General features: G+C 34.6%; 1 protein-coding gene across 10 annotated transcripts; it reads right to left on the minus strand.

Annotated features, from left to right (window-relative positions):
* Positions 1–7,344: 7,344 nt before the first annotated feature.
* Positions 7,345–20,773, minus strand: LOC102620408 (homeobox-DDT domain protein RLT2-like). Of its 10 annotated transcripts, none has more exons than XM_025095341.2 (19): positions 20,523–20,770; positions 20,047–20,327; positions 19,545–19,940; positions 18,593–18,711; positions 17,305–17,757; positions 17,136–17,225; positions 16,895–17,059; positions 16,587–16,809; positions 16,038–16,138; positions 15,353–15,439; positions 15,088–15,240; positions 14,806–14,961; positions 13,479–13,688; positions 12,692–13,399; positions 12,039–12,590; positions 11,039–11,668; positions 10,753–10,857; positions 9,710–9,973; positions 7,345–8,378 (listed from the first exon to the last, which is right to left on the minus strand). In XM_025095341.2, exons 2-19 carry the CDS (start codon positions 20,165–20,167, stop codon positions 7,599–7,601), a joined length of 5,313 nt encoding a protein of 1,770 aa, XP_024951109.2. In that variant the 5' UTR covers positions 20,168–20,327; positions 20,523–20,770; the 3' UTR covers positions 7,345–7,598. The 10 variants fall into 10 exon arrangements, with proteins under 10 accessions (XP_024951109.2, XP_015383214.2, XP_006470169.2 ...); XM_015527728.3 differs by having other exon boundaries at positions 20,512–20,770; XM_006470106.3 differs by having other exon boundaries at positions 9,710–9,801; positions 9,910–9,973; positions 20,047–20,770.
* Between the last annotated feature and the right edge of the window lie 1,267 nt (positions 20,774–22,040).

A 22,040-nucleotide genomic window follows, 5' to 3' on the forward strand; every position in this document is an offset into this window, starting at 1 on the left:
ATTTTTTGGATAGTAAAAAACTTTTATTTTTATAATATATATATTATTATTCATTATATAATATCTGGTTTCTCTATGAATTTCTATGTTTATTACTTACCTTGATTATAGGTACGTGGCTTGTTATCCCAAAATACAGAGGATACTAACGCCCATTCGGGATCATCTATCCAATTTACGTCATGGGTTGCTTGCCTTTATACCTTATAATCTTTATATGTGTTAATTTCAACACTTCTTAGACTTCAAGGTCTTCATTATCAGAATTTTCTATATAATTTATATATGATGGTCCAATTTCTCTATTTTCATTTTCTATATATGCTAATGCTATGTCAATTCCTTGTTCTACTGTTAACATAATTATATTATGCTTTAAATTATCTATTTCGATATGGTTTATAATTTTTCGTTTTATTTCTTTTGGTAAGTCAGTAGCATATACTGCTTGTAGGTCTTCTGTTCTAACAAGCTCTTCTTTGTTTAAAAAATATGAACTTTGTTTAAAAGATCCTAAATTAAAATCTATTATCATCATATAATCATTATATGTTATCCTGGTTGTCGAATTTATTATATGTTCTTTAGAATTTCCTAACAATAGATGGTTATTCATGTTTAAGGATCATCTCTTCCTCCATAATCTCCTCATCATCAATCATCAACAAACTTCCACCAAAGATAAGGTTAGAGAATTATTACCTAGCTTATTCTTGTTTCCTTGCCTTTCAATCCTTTTCCAGTGACCTGCAGCCTGGTTGTCCTTATTCCCTCAACGGCCTCCTTGCCTTAACGGGATCAGCGGACTCGATCGGCCTTACTGTATGGATTTTGATCGTCTGGCTTAGAAATGTTGAATAAATATAGGTTTCTCTTTCCTTTCTATGGGGTTATTTTGTTTTTTATTAGAGATGTCTTGATTTAGGAATTAGAGCTGGGAGGTTTTTTAGCTGTTCATTGTTTTTGGAGACTTGAGAAGATAATTGAATTATGGCTGAATGAGAAGCTCCCTGAGTTCTTCTCTCTTTCGTTTATTTATATCTTTCTTTGGTTACATTATTGCCCTTCTTCTATTGGGCTTTTTACATTGATATATTACATTTCTGCCCTTATATGATTGGGCTTTTACATCATTGCTTACGTATTATTTTCCACTTATTTCTATTATGCCTTCTCTTTTAGCTTTGTCGGGCATCTGCTTTATGCTTTTGCTTTGTCGGGCATCTTCTTTATGCTTTTGCTTTGTCGGGCATTCTCTTTATGTTGTCTGCCACTTCCATGAGCTGGTAAGCCTGCTCCATGGTTTTACTGCTACTGGAGAAACGCATAGTGCTTATTTCGTTGATGAAGTCTAATAATAGATTAGAAGGTGTACGTCCATCCTCAGAAGTTATAAGGATGTAATTTTAGAACTTGATAATGGTTCTGAAATTCCTTTTGTACAGATCTTTTGCTATGTTCCATATGGCTTTTATTCCTCTGGCTCTTCGTGTTCTGATCCAGGATTCATTTATGTGTGGAACATTTGTATATTCTGTCCCAACTTCAACTTTGAAATTTTTTGTGAGATGGCCTACAGAGATCATGTAAAAGGCCTGGTATTCTATATTTTGATAGTATTCCGGGCTAATGGTATAAAACTTCAAGTATATTGGTCTTTTTTGGGCAAACCTGGATACTTCTTTGATTAACAAATCATCAAGGCTAGCTATTTCTTGAAGGCTTATGTCCGGATATACTAAATCTAGATATCCATATTTTGCTATTTTTCCAACAAGGAGTGGATCTGCTCCTTTGGTAGCAATCATTCTAGGGTACATATTTTTTCCCGGGGCTTTAAAAATTGTATTATTATGAGAACATGTGGAATATACCCATGTAGAGAACTGTTTATACTCTTCTTCTTTTGGATTTAGGGGTTTCTCCTCTTCTTCTACGAAAGGATTGTTTATTTCGATAAACTTGTTTGGAGGATCTGATTTTGGTGACTCGACTTCTATTGATATGGTTTTATTTAGTTCTGGATCAGAGATTGGTTTATCTTCTCTGAAGGGTCCACTGCTGCTTCCTATATTTATTGGGTTAACGTTTATTGAGAGTGTCTTTGTTAAGTCGTCTATGTATGACTCTAACAAATTTACTCATTTCTCATGGGCCTCGGAAGCCTCCTTTATATAGTTTATTGCATCAATTATGTCAGATGCTTCAGTTTTGAGTCTTTGTATCTCGGCTTCTATTTTGCCGATGATTCTATTTACTTCTGGATTCATTCTCCAAATTCTATGTTCCTACTTAAAAAATCTGCAAGGAAATTGTTAGTACCTTTGATATGTATTATTTTGAAATTATAATAAGATAAATAAGCTTGCCATCTATGCAACCTTCTGTACTGAGGTTCATTTGGTAAAATTCTATTGATAAAAGAACTTACTTGAGAATTATCTGTTTCTACAGTAAATTGTTTTTGAAGTAAAAATAATGAAAACTTTTTAATTCCTTTGTATATTGCAAGGAGTTCTTTTTCATGTACAGGATAGTTTATTTGTGCTTGGTTAAACGTTCCACTAGTATATCGACAAATTTCATTTATATCAGTTTTAAGAATTGCTCCCCAATATAAATCAGATGCATCTGTTTGTATTATAAGTTTATCTTTTTCATTTGGTAATCTTAAAGCAGGAAGATTTTTACATTATTGTTTTAGGTTTTTTACAGTTTCTGTATGTTCCTCACCCCAACCTCTCATATTGTTTTTTCTTAATAACTTCTGAAGCATATTTCTCTTTTTTGCTAGATCTTTTATAAATCCTTCAGCATAATTTAAGCATCCTAAAAATTTCTGTATTTGTTGTTTATTTTCTAATTTATCTGGGAACTCAGTTATTTTTCTTCATATATGGCTCTGAAGTCTTATTCCTTGTTTATCAAGAATCATTCCTAAAAATTCTATTTTCTTATATTCTATAACTGCTTTTCTACTGGATAAAACTATACCTTCTTTTATGCATATATTAACAAATTCCTTTAAATGACTTCTATGTTCTTCTATTGTTTCTGATGCTATTAATATGTCATCAACATAGACTATTATATAATTATAATTCATAAATATTTTATCCATCCTACTTTGAAAAATTTGAGGGGCATTTTTTAATCCGAAAGGCATTACTAGCCATTCATAATGTCCCTGTGGGGTACTAAAGGCTGTATATGGAATACTATTTTCTTCCATTTTTATCTGCCAAAATCCTGACTTGCAGTCAAACTTAGAATAATAGGTTCTATTTTTTACAAGATTTATTAATACTTCTTTATTAGGGAGAAAATATCCATCAAATTTTGTATATTTATTTAGTTCTTTATAATTTATTACCATTCTTACTTTTCCTCTAACCTGTTCTGCTCTTTTTCTAACCATAAAAGCAGGACTGTTATGTGGACTATTACTATTTCTAATAAGTTTTAAGTTTAGTAGTTCTTTTATTTGAATTTTAAATTCTTCTCTATCCTCTTCTGTATACATCATGGGTCTCAATCTTATTATTCTATTTTCAATTAATTCTATTTTTGCTTTAGGATGATCTGGTTTCCATAATGCTAATGGGTTTTCTTTATAAACTTTTTCAAGTTGTGATTTTATTGTCTCTAATTGTATATTATAACTCTGTCCTTTTTGTATTAAATAATATTTTTCATAAATATATTTATCACCACGCTGGGCTGGCTGAACTCGATAAGGTTTAAATTCCCGAGGAATACGAAGTATATGGTTACAAGGAGTTTTAAGAGTGATCATATAAGGAGTCTGCTGATAATATTGAAATTGTTGTATGAAATCATTACTTAAAAGGATATCACAATCCATAGTATTATATTGAAAGATTTGGTTAACACGAACTATTTTACTTCCTAATAATATTTCATAGTTTAAGATGGACTGATTTACCTGTTGTTTATCTCCAGTGATACCAATAATTTTTAACTGTCCATTTGATTTCCATTGATTGGATATAAAGGATTTCATGATAGTAATTTCACTACCTGTGTCTATTAAAGCACAAGTATCTATATCTTTTTCGGGTACATTTATTTGTATATAAACAGACATGGGGTATTTTATGTAAGCTTGTCTTAACATGTTTCACAAACTATCTTTTCACCTTGTATTAAGAAAGTTATCTTATTTGGTTCAATTTTGTAATATTCTAAATCATTTAAAAAACTATTTCCTAGTACTATATGTTTTTCTGGATCTGTGGTCATAAATGAATCTATATAACATGCTACTATTATTCTAAGTCCTTCTATAATTATTGGGACTTTAACTTCCTGTTTACATGTATGTTTATTTCCATTAAAATCAGTATATTCATATGGGATTTCTTTTTCTTTTACTAAAAGTCCTTTATTTTTTGTGTGATTCATATAATTATGGCTTGTACCAGTATCTAATAGTATAGGTATTCTTGCAGTATAGTATATTCCATTAAAATATTGTCCAGGTATTCTTATTACATTAGATGTTGGTACAGGTCTGAGTATCTGTTTATCAGTACTTATTCTTCTAAAGGAACTTCCTTTCATTAAAGTTTTTCCAGCAAAGCTTATGGGAATAATGGAGTTTTCATTGTTGTTGTCTAAAAATTATTTTTTATCATCTATTTTTAGTTCATAGTTAATAGGGATTTTATAATCTTGGATAACTGGTTCTATGTATGTTGCTATGTCTTCGCAGTCTTTATTTATTTCTATATAGGGTTTATTCCCATATATTTCTCCATAGTTTGAATTACATAAACTATATAAAGCTGAGTAATGTATTGTCATTATTCTATTTCCTTCTTTCATGAGATTCTTTTTTAATAATTTAAAATGTAAACTTAATGTTTCATCTATATTCTTATCTTTTATATGTACGCAATACCTAGGGTGACAGGTAAATAATAATTTAGTATAACATAAATTTCCTTCTATTGTCCCTAAATGTCTTATACTAGGGTCAATAAATCTTTGGTCATGTAATGATAGAACTATGGGGCTATCTATTCCTTCTTTAAAAAGAGATTTTATTAAGATTTGGATTTCTGCCAGATATACATATTGAATTTTTTCTTTGGTTGATTCGCTTTTTATTTTTCTTAATGCTAATTCTATTGATCTTTTATTTATTAGGCTAAATCTAATATTCCCTTCTGCTTGTGTAATTGTTACAGCTTTTTCTTGTTCATAGTATTCGTGTAATATTATTCTATTTCTTTTAAACATATCTCTAAATTTATGGATTATTCCATATTCTGGTTTTTCCATATTTAATTTTAAAAGTTTGTTGTATTTTTCTTTATTGAATGTAGCTACAAGACTATATCCATTTTTATTTTCTTCTTTTTCTATTTCTTCTATTTCTTCTTTTTCTGACAATCCTTCTTTATCTAGATTCATATTCTGAATCTTCTGCCATATAAACTTCCTTTCCTTCATAGTCTGATAAATTTGTTATTTCTCCTAAATCATTTTCTATGTCTTCAAAATCTTCTCTAAGGAGTCTAACTTTCTTTTTTGTACAATCTGTACTTATGTGCCCTATTTCTCCACAATTCCAGCATTTACACTTGGATTTATCTAATGTTTTCTTTTGATTTTTAAATTTTCTTTTATAATACTTTCTTCCTGATTTTTTGTATTTTCTTTTAAAGTTATTGTATTTTTTATATCTTTTTTCTTTATGATGAAACTTTCTACGTTTCTTATGAGGTATATAACATCCCCATTGGGTAGGCATTTCCGTTTTTTCACAACATATTTTTGTTATATTTTTACTCTTTTTTATTAAACTTCTTTGGATGCATATTTCACTTAATCTTGTATTTAAGAATCTTATTCGTGCTCCTAATGTGTCTGGGAGTCTATTATAACTACTATTAGTGTATTTTTCGTATTCATTAATGAAGTATCCATTCCAGGGGTATGGTAATTTAGAGTAGTATAAATTTTTGTAAATACTTTGGTCTTCATGACTCATGAATTGGGTATAATAATATTTACTAAATTCATATGTATATTCTTTTACAAAACACATGTTACAAATTGTCAAATTTATTAGTTTCATTCTAGCTTCTAATTTATCACTCTTTGCTTCATTTTCTGTATTTTCTATCCAATCTTCTCCTAAAAATTCATTAGCAATATATTCGATTATTCTTTCAATCCCTAATCCTTTATCTCTTCCTAGTGCTATTTTGGTTGAATCTTTTATTAGTTTTTGTGTATCTCCACTTAATCCTTTCCACCAATTAAATACATTTCCTGTAAAACTTGCTATTAAAATATCGGCAAATATATTTACCTTTTCTTCTTCTATTTCTACATTCCAATCATCTCTAGATCCATTAAATATAAAAAATAATTTCATTTGCATTCCCCATTCTACTAAAGCTTTTCGGAGATCTATTTTGCAGTCTAAATCTAAGAATGTACCTGCATTGCTTATTGGCATTAAATGATCATTATTAAGTTGATACTCTTTCTTCCAGGGAGTATCTTTAATGGGTGGATAATACTCAAAAAATGGTCGGTTTTTCTTTTTATTTGTTTCGTACCTATGGCTTGGTTCTCCTATATCAGGTTTTAATTCTGGACCTCCAGCGACATTCATTTTTATGCAATATTCTTTTTCAAATTCTTCTAAGTCACTGAGATTTATATCACTAAATTTTTCTGTTAATTCTTCTATATTTTCCATTATTCTGAATCACTAGGTGTAACTTCTTTTATTTTTAATTTTTCTTTGCCTTTTTCTTTATTTTTTAATTTTGCTTTTAGTTTTTCAGATTCTTCTAATATTTTTGGGTATTGTGTTTTTATAAACCAATCATCATAACTTCTTATTTGAGATTTCATTACAGGCTTTTTAAAGCTTGTTCCAATTATACCTGATTTTAATATTTCAAGTTTTTCTATCTTTTTATTCTTCTTTTGGGTCATTTGTATTGTGGATAGTTCTATTTTTATTTTTCCTATTTCTTGTTTAATTTCTTTCATTTCTTCTTTAAGATTTAAAAGGATCTCTTTTAATTCTATTAATGTAGTTTCCATTAAGTCTAAGGGTTCCAGTTGATATTTTTCTTTTAGAATGTTACTTACATCAAATGTAAGTTAAGCGTTGCCTATTTGCAGAAGAGATCTTTCGATATTATTCTAATTTTATTCTTTGCTAAGTATTATTCTACCAACTTCAGCTGGTTTTACATCGGCCTGACAAGCTGTTCACAAGTCTCCGTATACGGGGATTATTATCTACATCTGATTAATTGGAATGAAGTACTGCCAATAAAATCCGCTACCGTGTGTGCAAAGACGGTTGGGTTGACATTTGACAATTAAATGGCTCAGGGGCCCTTAATCTATTGGCTACAGGCCAATTAAGGGCCGTCCATGATCCGTCAATATAATTTTAATACAGCGGACATGGCAATAAAACGCCAACTGTTAAAAGATTTTTTTCTTTTTCTTTTTAGCTACAGAGAGAACGCTGCAGAATCCAACTTGTCATGAAGACACTTCTACCAAGTCAGTAACTCTTCACAGTTAAGTTGCTTTTGTTAGTCACTGAGATCTGAAGATGATGCCCCTGTACCTTCGTCAGGGTCTCCAATCTGGCCTCCATCTCCATCCCTGATTCCCTCTTCATCGGACTCCTCATTTACATACTCTTCAACGTCCAAATAACCTTGTTCATCTTCTGCACCGCCGTCTCCCATTTCATCCTCATCATCTTCTTCATCACCATCTACAATATCATCACTTCCCTCCTGCAAGTCATTTGACCTACTATTAAAACCACCTGCATATTCATCTATCATATCATTGTATTCATCTCCTGTTGCTTGACCATTTTCTTCACCGTACCCCGATCTTCCTGAGATGCTAGCATTTTCAGCATCGTCTACTTGCAATCTAGGAATTTCATCTCTATTCCACCCATCCCCTGCTAAGTCTCTTGGTTTATCAAAGATGCTTTGCTTTGGAGCATCTTTCTCCACAACCACCCTCTTTGTTGATTTCCGCCTACTTCTAGCACTGCGACGACCACGCTTACGACTTCCTTGCCCATGAGATTGACCTTTCAATACCAGTACTAGTCTCCCACTCTTGGTGTTTGTGCTTCTTTTACCAGAATCCCTTCTGGAACCAGCTACTCTTTTCTGAGATCTTCCAGTATTCAGGCATCCACGGGCCCCTCCACAGATCCCTCGTCCATGACTAGGGGCAGCAAATCCAATCCCCACACCAACCCTGTTAGCTTCTTCAACTTGAAGATAATTTACTTGGTCTTCACCATCTCTGGTGTTTTTCACAGCAGCATATTTTGATGGAAGCTTCTAAGGAATTTAAAGGAGAGAAAACGGTCAAGAAAACAATTCCCTGGAGTAGTAAAACTCAAACTAAAGTCAGATAATTACTGCTGCAGTATATGAATCAAGGAAGACCAGGACAATGATACCCATAGGTTACCCCAATTCTCTAAGGGTCCATTTGGGGCAGCTGTGCTGAGGTAGCTACCCTAAATAGGTTTCGCATACAGCTTTGCCTTACTAAATCGACAGAGACATAACTTTCATTAGGTTTTAAAGCATAAAATCTATCACCCAAGATGTAAGGGTGATTTTGAAGTTTGCACACAGTTTTCAAGAACAACCACAGATTCTCAACTTGCCTTCACTACTAGTAGTAGTAATCAAACTTTATGTGACAATTCTCAAGAAAAGGAACTAATTTTCTAGACCTTGCTAACCAACATTTCTGATCCTCAATTTTCTTTTCTAATGAACCAGAATCATTAGTCATAAACTCTTTCCTTCATATCATATCTCATTAAAAGAAAATCAGAGTTTAGGCCTACCTAGTCTGATAATTATTGTTAACTAAAACAATATTGATATAAGCATCTCAGAGTGCGTAAAAAATTATATTACTTTGTATTTAAAAAAAGAGAAATTATCCACTGTCCACCTGTTTATTTTGTCTTTTTTAAAAATACACTTTTTTTTTTCAGCGCGCCACCTGAAGTTTGCCTTTTGTTGCATTCGTCCACTTCCATCTAATCTCCGTTAGTGGATTTAACGGAATGTTAATAAAATGACCCTTTTACCCCTCAAAATTACAATTTAACCCAAAATAAAGGGAAATTGAAGATAAATTGACCGGATATAAGTTTTTTCAAGCAAAAGAGTTAAACACAAAGGTGAATGCTAGAAATTAGAGGAAAATAGTGCTTGTTGCTTGCAAAATTTAAAAAATTTGTATTTATTTTTTTGGAGGAATATAGTGTTTGCTGCTTGTTAGATTTAGAAAATTTGTATTTATTTCTTCTCTTTCAATTGAGTTAAACAACATCAATTTTCTTTCCTTTTTTTTAATTTTCAAATCGTGTTAAATGACGTTGTTTTACTCTTTTTAAAAAAAAAATTAGCATAATATAGAATAATTTTATATATTCGAATGAAATGCCCATTTTACCCATCTAACGTCAGCAACTTTCTAACGGTTAGACGGAAGTGGACGAGTGCAATAAAGGGCAAACTTCAGGTGGCACGCTGAAAAAAAAAATTGTGTATTTTTGAAAAAGGCAAAACAAACAGATGGAGTGGATATTTTCCCTTAAAAGAATTATATTAAAGCTGCAAATTTGAGAACAGAAAAGGCTACTCACCATTAAGTTGCCTTCTCTTTTTTCCTTCTGAAACTCCACTCTCTGATGTGGTAAATAAGCTATGGATCTATCAAGCTCCATGAGCCTTAAACCTACAGCAGCTGTCGTTATTGGTACCCATGGTAGTACAGAAACTATTTCTGGACTGGAAGAACTGTTAAAAGTACATGCCGATGAGTTAGATGAGTCCAAGAACTCACTAGTTGTTTCAAAGTTTGAGGACAAATAGTCCCTCTTTATGGCATTCTCCAGCTGCGTAAGAATCTGAAAAATAAATGCATTTTCCAACTTTCTGAGTTCTTCAAAAGTAAATGTAAATCCAGAAACATTTAAAGAAAGAAATGACAAACAATAGCGAATAAAAGAATATCCCAGCTTCATCAGGGGGTTACATGTTTTCACACAATTCTATTAACTACAGAGATAAAAAGAAATTTAAAGGAACAGGTAAAGAGAAAATGAAAAAAGCTAACAAACCCATTTGATTTTACCAGATTTGATCCTCCAATTCAGATATACTTTTAGGAAGTGACTCAAACTTTACGCTAAATTGATTACTGTGAAGTGACACCGATTATAACCACCAGAAACTATTTAGATCAAAATTCTAAAAGAAGTTCAGAAGAAAAATCTAACAATAGATATCAAGATAAGGAATGAAAGAGACGGGGTAAACTTGGACATAGTAGATTAAGACATCATATCTGGATTCAGTTCACAAAATCATTTTTAAATTATTTGTGCTTCCAGTTTTGCTGAACTTTTAGTTACTTCTGGTCTTTCAAGAAGTCACCCAAAATGAAGCAAGTCCACAGGAGAAATCTGGCCGCACTGACCTCCAACTACTGGAGAATCAAAACATGATGCATCAACAGGAAATGAGTTTCATCTGACATGTCAAGCAATGGAACTATTCTCACTATGTTGGACATTAAAGCATTAAATGGGAGAATGGACAAAAATAAAGCAGAAAGAGAAAAAGAAAATGTTATAAATTCTGACCAGATACAAGTATTGAGAAGAAAAAAGGTGAAACCTTATACCTGAACAAGGCTATCAGCTGATAATGAGGAGTTAAGTTTCATTCCCCAGGAGTTTCTATAGCTGTCATTCCAAATAGATTGAAAAGCTTCTGATGGGACAGAACCCTAGGAGGGTCGGTGGCGGACATTCAGAAATTCAGGCACAAAAAATAAACACCATAAATTGTATGGCAATGACAAAAGTTCTAACAAAAAAGGGTACTTTAGAGAGAAACTAGGAGGTAAAACAGTAGTGACATAAGAAATTATCAATTATATAATCCAACCAAAAAAGTCAGAGACATACCTCAAACAAAGCTAATAGCACTTTGAGCAATCTGATTCTCAAAGGAGAAGAGAATGAAGTACACGAAGACCAGGCAGGGTTCATCTTCAGCTTTCCTTGACATTGAGCAACATGCTCAGAAAAATTTAGGTACCTCTTAGAAGTATCAAAGGTCTTGTGGCAAGAGGGACAGTGGCTGTCTTCGAAAAAATATAAATCATGGCAGTAATCACATACACCCAGAACTTGCTTGCACCTTTTCTTCCCATACTCCATGGCACATAATATTGAAGAATTGACACATTCCTTCCACATCCACCTCTCGTAATCTTGATATCGCTTCAAGGCGTCATTTCTCAGAACGTCATCTCTTCCAAGCTCAATTGAGAAAGATGTTGATGTGTCTGATATTTCAGAATCAGAATCACACACAATATTGCTGGGGTTATCAGTGCCAGTGTAATCAGGGCAAGAAGCCCTTTCAATAACTTCTGCTTTGACAGTCTCTTGATTTTGCACTTCCGTGGTAACATGCTGCAAGTTCCTCCTAACAGTTTCCTTAAAGGACATCTCAATCATTTGCAACACCGAATGCAAATGGGATTCTCTAAGCCCACGGACATCCAAAGATGTCAAAAGAGCATCAAAACTCTGCTTGAAGAATATCAAAAGATTTGTACGAAAAAATAAGGAAAACATGGACACAACAGATGATATAGTATAAACATGTAAATTTTATCAAATATGTCAATTGAGAAATGTTTTATGGTAAACAAAATTTCAGAATGAGAAAGTATGGACAGCCTGTTAAATCATGGTTTTGCTATAGAAAGATTTCATGCAGCAATCTTTCCTTGGGTTTGCTATCATAAGAAGACGCAAGGTAAAAAGTGAATAGCAGCTATACATGCCAAATAAAGAAAAAAAAAGATATCCATATTGATTGTGTATGCAAGTTAAACAGACTATACATTCAGATATGACATAGCCAGCAAATAGAGTCAATAGGAGAAAATGCTACCTCTTCAGAATCAATGAGTCTCCAACGACCATCACATAACTCAACAAAGATCCTGCCACATCCAGGATCATTTTCAGACATGGATGTGATAAAACGCCAATATCGATTACGTCTACGATCCTGACCAAGAGGCAATGATCTACACACATACGTTTCCTCTGCCTTCTGACCAATATAAGATTTCAACTGCATGCGTGACTTCTCAGCAGCATAAGCTGATTGCTGATTTACAAGATTATCTGGACCGACAGGGTAATCTTGGTTCCCTTCAGGTGGCATGCTAGTATTGCAATTTTGGTCCTTCTGAGGTTCACCAAACTGTCCTTGTTGGAGATTAAGGTCCACCAACATCCCATTACTTTTGTCATCAACAGTAACCAAAGGGCTTTGCCTACCGTCTGCAGAAGAAATTGCAAGACTAGGTTCTGCCTTGTTCCCCATGTATGATGAATATTGCATTTTCAACATACAATCTTCTTTAATTCGTCGTTTATCAAGCTGTGTCTCTGCCCACATTTGCTTCTTCAAAGCATTTGCAGCTTCTAAGCGTTCCTGGAAATGCCCATATTTCAGATTAATGAAAAAGAAAAAAATGCAAAGCAAAATTTTCGGAAGCTCTCATCAAGGAAAAAAGAAAAGAAAAAAGAAGATACCTCAAGCGCAATGCGAACTGAGTTTCCTTCAATTGCCACACCAATTAAAGCAACAAGTGCACTGAGCCGCTCATCAACACTGAGATCAGAATATTCTCCCTCCGTTAGTCCTTGAACCCATGGTTCACCAGGATGGCTTTCATTAATATCTGTGTGTGTTTGATCAGGAGTTGCAGCATTGCTAATTCCAGCAGCATCTTCACAGTGATCAGTCAAAGCCCCAGTTCCTTTTATCTCATCAAAGTCTTCTGAATTCTTAGAAGACAAACCCCTACCAGAATTGCCAAGGTCACCTTGTGGGCTTTCTATACCTTTAATATTCGCTTCTCTGTTGCCCAACGGAGTTTTTGCACCACAACTGTTAGCTTCTAGAGATTCATGAGTCTCCTCCTTTGAATTCAGGTCAGTATCCATGTCATAAACATCAGGAACCTCTGGTACATCACTATCTGAATCTTCATCCCTTTCTTCATCTCTTTCAGCATCATCGGCCTCTTCTCCATCTACAAATCCCCTTTTAAATACTCTGATTCTCTCCCTGGCTGCAGAAAGAATTGCGTCAGCATCCCCCGGGTCTTTCCTATAGGCAGCACGTACACAATAAGTTGAAGGAGCTGTTCTCTCAAAAAGCTTTGTATCCCTAGACAAGGCAGCAGCAATAGAAGCTTCTGGTGTCTTGCTCGTTGTCAGATCCCTTAGTCCAGATTTCTAATATCAAAAGAAAAAAGAGTAAGGAGAATGAGTTCCATCAGCAACAGAAATGTCTAAGTCACAATTCCAGGGTTACCTGAATCTTGTCTGCAACTTCTAATATAGTGAGGCCTTCACTTCCCTCTAGAGAAAGAACATGAAATGCAGCGAATTTAACAGTTCCAGGCGTCAACCGATGCCTAGATCGGCGTAGATTTGATAGACCCATTTCATGCATTATAGCAACAGCATTTCCAACTGCAGACCCATTACGTAAATTAGAAATTATATTTTCTCCATCATTACCCTGCACACACAGAGCAAAGTAATTTTAAAATAAATTAGTAAATTACAGAGAAAAATTATAGCAGATAAATTATGAAAAATATTAATTAAATACTCTGGAATGTTAAGATTAGATGCATCGGATTGCTTTCGGGTTGAAGAAAATAAATTTATATACTCTTGAGCATTCTCAATTGGTGAGGATTTATGTGCTCTTATCTCTCATATTTTCATTAATAGATGGAAAAGTTCCCTGGAGGTTCTTTTGAAACAATTTCCCATAATTTATTCAAGAAAACATAGTGTCTACAAACATGTGAAAACAAAGATCATACGAACACACTGCGCCACAGTTAACCGGATAAGTGCTTTAATACTACATACATATCATGAAGAAACATCTCAGGACAAGCACCACTGAATATTAAAGACACCAGCAACAAACTTACATCTGACCAAAATGACAAAATAAATAAGAATAGGATGGAAGCAACAAATAATAGACACAAGGAACTACAAGCAATGTGTCACAGGCAGGCATCTAACCACCTACAACCTATCCCCAGAAGTAAAGCAGTTCTGAATTTATCTCAACAATATTACAATTACACCGAAGCCACACAATTAGTGGACCACAGGAATAAACTTTAGATGCAAGTGTTGTGGAGCTTCAGCCTCAATTGTTAAAAGGGTGTATAGAGTCTCAGAACAAGGAACTATGGGCAAGTCAGCTCCTGCCAATCAAGAGCAAGAACCACCCAAGGTTCAAATCCAATTGTGGGCCAAATCTTGCAATAACTTGCAAGTTCAAAAGTTAAATACGTCTAAGGAGAAATATGTAAAGAAGTTTGAATATAATAGCATTAAATATACAAGATTTGGCACTAAAGCTTTGAAATGGATAGTAATTAAACCAGCCAGTCATGTTGATCAATTTGTTCCAGAGCTGTATACAGCTTCATTTTGATTTCAACAAGATGCACAAAAATTAGCATCAAATCATCTTTCTCTTGCATTTAGACTTTTATAAGACAAGCTTAAAACAGATGATGAAAGAAATGAGCATCTATAGTATAGAAAAGAACTAGGTCGTAACTAGCAGCTTAGTGAAAGTTGTCCATCAAAAAGGAAAAACAAACCTCGTTATTATCGTGAGGATACATTTTCTCAATATTCCTCTTATTCAATTGCGGCCCAAATCCAGCAGATAAAGCAAATTGCCGCAATATCTCAGGCCATGTTAATGCATTTAAGTGAAGCTGCCAACTGCGTATATCAAAGCCCCAAGCATATGCCTGACCGGACATGAATGTTTAAACAATAAATGAAAATACAAAAAAAAAAAGAATGAGCAGGAATGAGGAACCTACCCCAGAATGAAGGAAATAGCAGCAGTGACAACAAATAAAACAACAGCTTACCCCTTCAACAATCTGTGGATGTGCACCCCCAGGATTTACTGCACTATTTTGGTTTGCTCCCAGCCCGGTGAAGGGTGTCTTTGCAGCATCTTCAATATCTTTGATTACAGATCTTAGAAGAGCAACATGTATTTCACCCAACAACCTTGGATCCTTAAGATCAGAGAGTTACAAATGGTATGAAGATCAGAAACAAGACAATGCCAGCTACAAACAGACTTCAAAAAAAAGATCTCCTTAGACAGCGAATAGAAAAGGCACTTACATAATCATGAAAAGCCTGGACAAACTCATCCAAAGTAAAAGGCCAAAGCCCAAGAACGTCTGCAAATGTAATCAAGAACCTCCAAACCTAAAAAGGATAAATTACATTTCAATGTCCTTATAAGAACCCAAAAATTAATAACAACTAAACTGCAGCACAGCTCACAAGTGAATTGGCTGAAAAAGTCCAATCAAATTGTTTGATTTTGAGCAGAAGAATTACTTCTTTAAACAGTCGAGCATTCCCCGCATATATGTAGATATGGTAAGAAAAACAAATTCATTAAAGTACCAGAATCATTTCATGCAAAAGGATGATAGAGTAATGGCAATATAAAAGATATCAGCAGGTTTGCTCAATTTGCCATGTAATAACAGAAAGCTAGGCCAAGGAAAAAGATAAATATACATTAAGTGTGTTAACTAAGGAAATTAACTGAGGAAATGGAGTGTTCTGAGATGGCCAATGGTTTGAGGTGCCATAATGGACTTTGAAAATTGAGAAAATATAGAATCAACATTCTTTTTCCTGTTTTGGTATATGCACCATTTACCGTGTACGCAGAAAATCTGGAACATGGCAATTATCAGAAACTCCTATGTAACACTTCAGTTTCAATAAAATATCATATCTTTATGAGGAAGAGTATGAAAAGAACATCAGAAAGCCAACTACTCTAACTCACCATAAGAAGATTCCCTATATTGTCCTCAGAATCATTCCATGGCTGAACTGCAAATGGTCTTTTCAACTGCACAGATTTGGGCGGGAAAGTGCAGGGCCTATCTGAAACAGGACTTATCTGTTAGATGCTCATAAGATGAAAGTCAATCATAAAACTTAAGTTTCAAAAGAAAAGGCCATAATTTTCAACACAAAATAAGAAACCGATACGCATTACAAATGACTTTGATATATGGTTAAAACTACATAATGAATTTGTACAGGAAATGATTCAAATTGAATTGCAGACCACATGCTAAACTCTAGAGACAAGATTGGAAACATCAATTCAAAATATTTCTGCTGAAAATTAAAATCTTCCAGGACTGCAGAATTAATCTAGCATATAAAGTTTAAAGCTTCCAGATCATACTAGATATATTTTGTACGCACATAGATACCCACACAAAAGTACAAAGAATTTGATTCAGTACTATTGAATTTATAATCTTAATTCCAATTTGCCCAATCGTCAGACAGAAAATAACAAAAGCATTCAAAGAATCTCTACCTCTGAATAAGTCAAGATTTTGCAAAGTTTCAAAATCAAGAGACACTATTGTAGGTAGTCCCTTGCTTGATGCAGCTAACTCCATGAGTTCCAAGCGCTCATCCTCAACGAGTGCCATTGATTCTTTAGCAATTCTGCGAGCAACTGCTCTCTCATTAGCAACTTTAAGTCGTTCTGCCTCCTTCACTCTGCGTAGTTCCTCTTTTTGCCTCCTTTTCTCTGCCTAAGTACACCAAGACTATAACTATTGCTCATCCTCATATGCCAAGTTAAAAGAGAACTTAAAAGTAATAGGCTTCCAAGCTTACTCTGATTGATTCCTTCTGCAAAAACTTCTCCCTCCGCTCAAGTTCACGCCTCTGTTCCCTCAGGTATCTCTCCTCCTCCCGCAGCTTTTCCCGCAATAACCTTTCTTCTTCCTTTCGCCTTTCACGGTCTTGTCTCTCCATTTCTTTCCTTATTTGTTCTTCTCTCTTAACATCCACAATAATAATATCAGTATACAATATAAGGATTTTACAGAATAGAAGTAAGGATGGCAAGTCAAACCTTTCGCCTCAGAATATCCTGTTTTTCTAGCTCTTTTCGAATCCTTTTTTCGTGTGCTTCAACTTCACGGGCTATTCTTGCCTCCTCACTCTGCGAAAAGAAAATAAACGTACATGAGTTGCAGGTCAATGGTTTATTGACATGCAGTACTTCATAAAGCACAAAATACCTTGCGTTTCTTTTCCGTCCGTGAAACATCCTCGTCGTGACTGACTCTCCTATCAGATGAAATAAAAGCATTGTCCATTGCTGTAATTGGTTGGCCACCAACATGAGCATCCATACCAGCACTAATAAAGGAGTTCTTTCGCAGAATATTTTCATACTCTCCCGAAACAGATGGCAACAGGTGGCTATGCCTACCTTGATGAGACAAAAGATTTAGGTTAGGCAGCTGACCTGGAAAACCATATCCAGAAGATATTTGTTCACTTCCATGCATGAATGGATGTCCAGCACGTAATGATGAATTCCTAGCAGTTGAACCATCAGCAGGTGAACCATAGGGGTAAGATGAGGCAGCTTTCTCATGTGTCTCGGACCTAACAGTTGGTTGCTCTGGAAGAAACTTGTATTCATGGACAGTCCTTGTTGCGCCCTGAGGGTGAATGGTGAACATATCCTGCCATCATTTTTATTTCAACTTTCCATCAAATTATTTTGCTGAGGAAAAAATAAAATGGAGTACTCCATATTGACCAAAAGATATATTATGCAGAAAAAGTTAATCGGTATCAAAGAAAAAGGAAAATAAACAAATCCAATATTTGGAATGACTATAAGGAATGAAAGTAATTTCCAGAAAGACAAAAATTAATCAATCCACATAGAATCACGGTGTTGATTTTGGTGAGAAAATTCAATTAGTAAGAATGAAAGTGAAAGAGATAATGCACATCAAGACTAGTAACATGTCAAGTTCAACCAATAACATGATGAATAGCAACATGGAACATCAAAATGGTAACATAACAAGTTGTAGTAACACGGAAAATAACCAGTAACATAGCATGTTAAATGGGTAACAGAATGGATTGAACACGCTATCAGTCCTATATTCTGTTACACCATTTGTTGTCTAATTTTTCCAGTTTAGAATTTGTTGTTTTTGATACTAACTATTTGTCACCAGTTTAACACACCATGTTAACAATCTTGACATTCCATGTTACCATTTCTTTTCAAATTTTCTAGCCAGCATTCCGTGTGCACTATTAATCATCTCACAAATTTAGTGTGCAATGTTTACCAATCTCGGCGTTCCGCATCATCATTTTCAAGTTTACAGGCTCAGTCTGATCCCAGATAAATCTAAGCAAAATATTCTACTACAGTATTAAAATGCAAAAGATACTCTTAGGGGGGAAAAATGAACCCGTAACAGAATAAAAAAGATTGCTGGCAAAGAATTACTATTATCATCTGTAGCCAGGCCATATATATGAGAACAGTCCAACCTTGAATGGTTTCACATCAAGCCGTTCGTATTCTTTGGCCTCAAGAGGGCGTACAGAGTGCTTTTGATGCCCCATTGCTGCTGGTCCTAGCGTAGTATAAGAAGTTATTAGGCAAACCACTGTTGAGTACCGTCAGCAAATAAAACCACAAAAACTGAAGCAAGCAAAACCAAAGCTGTCATATGTTGTTCTACACAGAGTCAATTAGTCAACGTACTATAAGAAGAAACAGAATTCAAAAATAAACCAACAGAGATGTACTGAAAATGCAGACTAACATGTTAAATGACCATGTGACAAGGAAGATCACGACAGAAGAACACCCAACATAAAGATGCACACTCCTCCATGTGAAATATTCATCTTCATTGGAGCTTTTTGGTAGTAGTCGTGACCAACAGCCATCAGCTGTCGGCTCGTTGGTAAGGCGAGAGCTTCAAGCCCAATTACTCAGCAATTTGAACTCATCAGCTCCCAATAAGGACCAAACTTAGGTAGTAATAACAATGAATATCAAGGAATATTACAAGCAAATACTATTAATCTTTTCTCTGTTTAAACCCTTTCAACCAAAATCACAACTAAGCAACAAAAAATCTGCATACTGATAATCCTTCTAACCTCAATTTTTCATAAACAATAGAAGCAATGATCAAGTCAAGACACTACCCTGAGATAGTAGCATAGTTCAGTTGCCGATGTAGGCTTACAAGAAACTGACGGACCCAAGACATGCAAACTGCATGAATGAAGACCAAAAGCAAACAACACAAGATGTAAACACAACTAATTCTAACCCCTCCAATTGGGAAGGTTTATCTGTTCATCTACAACTAATTTTTAAACCCTTACATTAAACCATGACAGAAACACCTATTAACATGCATTGTCCTCGTTGTGCAGTGCTTTTATTAAATAAAAAAGAAAGGAAAAGAAAGGAAAAGAAATTTACCTATAGGTCTACCAAAAGCATCAGGTGGCAAGGAATCAAACTCCACGCCGAGAATGGGCCCATCCTCTCTCAACGGCTCTCCCAACTGAGACTCCACAAAAGCAATAGCCCTCATCTCCGCTATATTCCGCTGAGGGAGTGGAAACGGCAGCATTGGCGCCATAGGCACCTCGTAGAACCTCTGAACCGCCATACCTCCTCGCACCAACTCACTTCCCGCCAATTCTTTTTCCCCAGCTGGCACAAGTGACTGAAAATCTTTTGGCTGCCGCTTCGCCGTAGGAGCCTTCCGGTCCTTCAAACGCCGGTGACAGAACCACATCTGTAGCTGCCGATCCGACAACCCTAACTGCGCCGATAATTCCGCCCTCAAAGCTTCCGACGGATAAGATTCAACTGTAACAAACATCGAACTCACAATTAAACAAAAACCAGGAAAAAAAAAGAAGAAAACTACAGAAATAAAACGAACAAAAGAACACACACACACAAAAAAAAAAACCTGCGTAAGTTTTTTCGAGAATCTCAAGCTGAGAAGCAGTTTTCATCTTGCGCTTAGTCTTAACTTCAGCTTCCAGTGGCTTCTTCTTCTTCTTCTCCTCCGCTTCAGAAGCGGCCTCCATAAACCCTAAAAATAAAAATTGTAAACTCGACTAACTTCCAAGATCTCCAGCAAGCAAGACAGCTCAACTGAACTCGCCGCGCAGTTTTGGCGCTTGCTCCACGATTAGGTCTCGAGCTCGAGAAATGATAAAAACTCCAAGAGTTTCGATGATGATCATGCTGTTTTGGTTTTTGGCGTGCGTGATTGATTGAGATGTGCGGTGAGATTTGGGGAACAATAACAAAAGTAAAACTATAATTAATGACGATAAGTTTATAATTAATTGTTGGTGGTGTTGAAAAATAAATAAATGAAAAGAAATAATAGATTGTGATATTTGATTTAAAAGAAGAACGAACGAACAAAGAACGAACAGTTTCTGAATCCTCCTTTCTCTCTCTACTCGTTTTCATAATTCCCCCCCTTTTTTGTTTTCCTCCTTTCTTTCTTTCGGTATTTTAAATTGGCGTATAACGTTGTGTTTTTTTTCGTCCCTTTTTTTTTCGGGGGGGAAAATATGAGTTGTTGGAATTGTCAGGTGATTCTATTTTAGAAACGAGAGTAAGCTACAAAGCATTAGCAAAATGGGGGGGATTTTTGATTCATGAATTGGGGGGTTGGGTTTCGTGGCTTTGTGCCGCGGTGAGTTTTTATTGAGTTTAATTCTGTCTCTCACCCCCTCGCTATCTCTTTAAATTTTTTTTTTTTTTATTGAGGAGTTAATTTTTTATAGTGGGAGTTCGGTTTGGTTTGCTGTTTTTTCTCGGGGCTTGGGTTCTTTTTATTTCTTTCACTTTCACAGTTTCATCCTACCGTTCCTTCTCTTTCCCCGGTTTTGTTCGCTCGGTGTTACAAACATTACCCACGAGCTACCACAGCGCGTGTTTCTCACGCGTTATTTCTTATTGTAAAATAACATATGAAGCTCACCAAACTTCTTCTTTTTCTGACAATTATTTATCCCTATTTAATGTTTTAATTTTATCATTTACTCAATTTAAAAATATTAATATCATAAAAATATTTAAGGTATTTTAATTTTATGATTAGATTATTATTGTTTAATTGTTTGAGGAATTATGACATATCAAATGAATAATAAACTATTTTATTTCATAGGTTTTATTTCTTAATATATCTCTTGATATTGAATATAACTACTAAGCAACTTAATGCATGGAATACTAAGGTTAAATTGGTTTCTTTTTTTTTTCTTTTTTAATTCTATTAAATTATCAACGACAATTATTGAAATGAAAAATCGAACAAAATATAACTTTTATAATATTTTTAAATATAGGATAAATTTTGTTGTGTTTATTTTCTGGAGTGGGAGTGATGAGTGTGGATTCCTCTCACTCTAATGTTTACTTGCACATTTTAAGAAAGGATCAGGGATGGCAATTTCCAGGTCTGGGTCCGGATTTAGCTGTTCCGGATCCGGACCTGGACAAAAAATTCTCATAACCGGACCCTCATTGAACCCGGGTTTTTTTAATCCGGGTCCGGTCCGGGTTCAACCCAGAAAAATCCAAGTTTTGAACCCGGATTGCTTTTTTTTTTTTTTTAAGAGACTGGATTGCTGAATTTAACAGGGGATGTTTTGATGTTTTGATGTTTTGATGTATTACATGAAAAAATACATTACAGTATTCTTCCTAGAATTGGTTCAACAAAATTTGCTGGATAAAGGACAAAAAAACAGAACATATAACACATCCAGAACTAGACTACCAGAACCAAATTGCTTAACTTTGGTTCAACAAAATTTGCTGGACAAAGAGCAAAAAAATAGAACATATAACACATTCAGGTTCTAAAACAAATACAACACAATATAGAATCTAAAATTCAAAGTTTTAAAGTAATAAACATCCACAAATACAAATCCA

Source organism: Citrus sinensis, chromosome 2, assembly GCF_022201045.2.
Source record: "Citrus sinensis cultivar Valencia sweet orange chromosome 2, DVS_A1.0, whole genome shotgun sequence".
In the NCBI taxonomy this organism is placed as follows: Eukaryota; Viridiplantae; Streptophyta; class Magnoliopsida; order Sapindales; family Rutaceae; genus Citrus; species Citrus sinensis.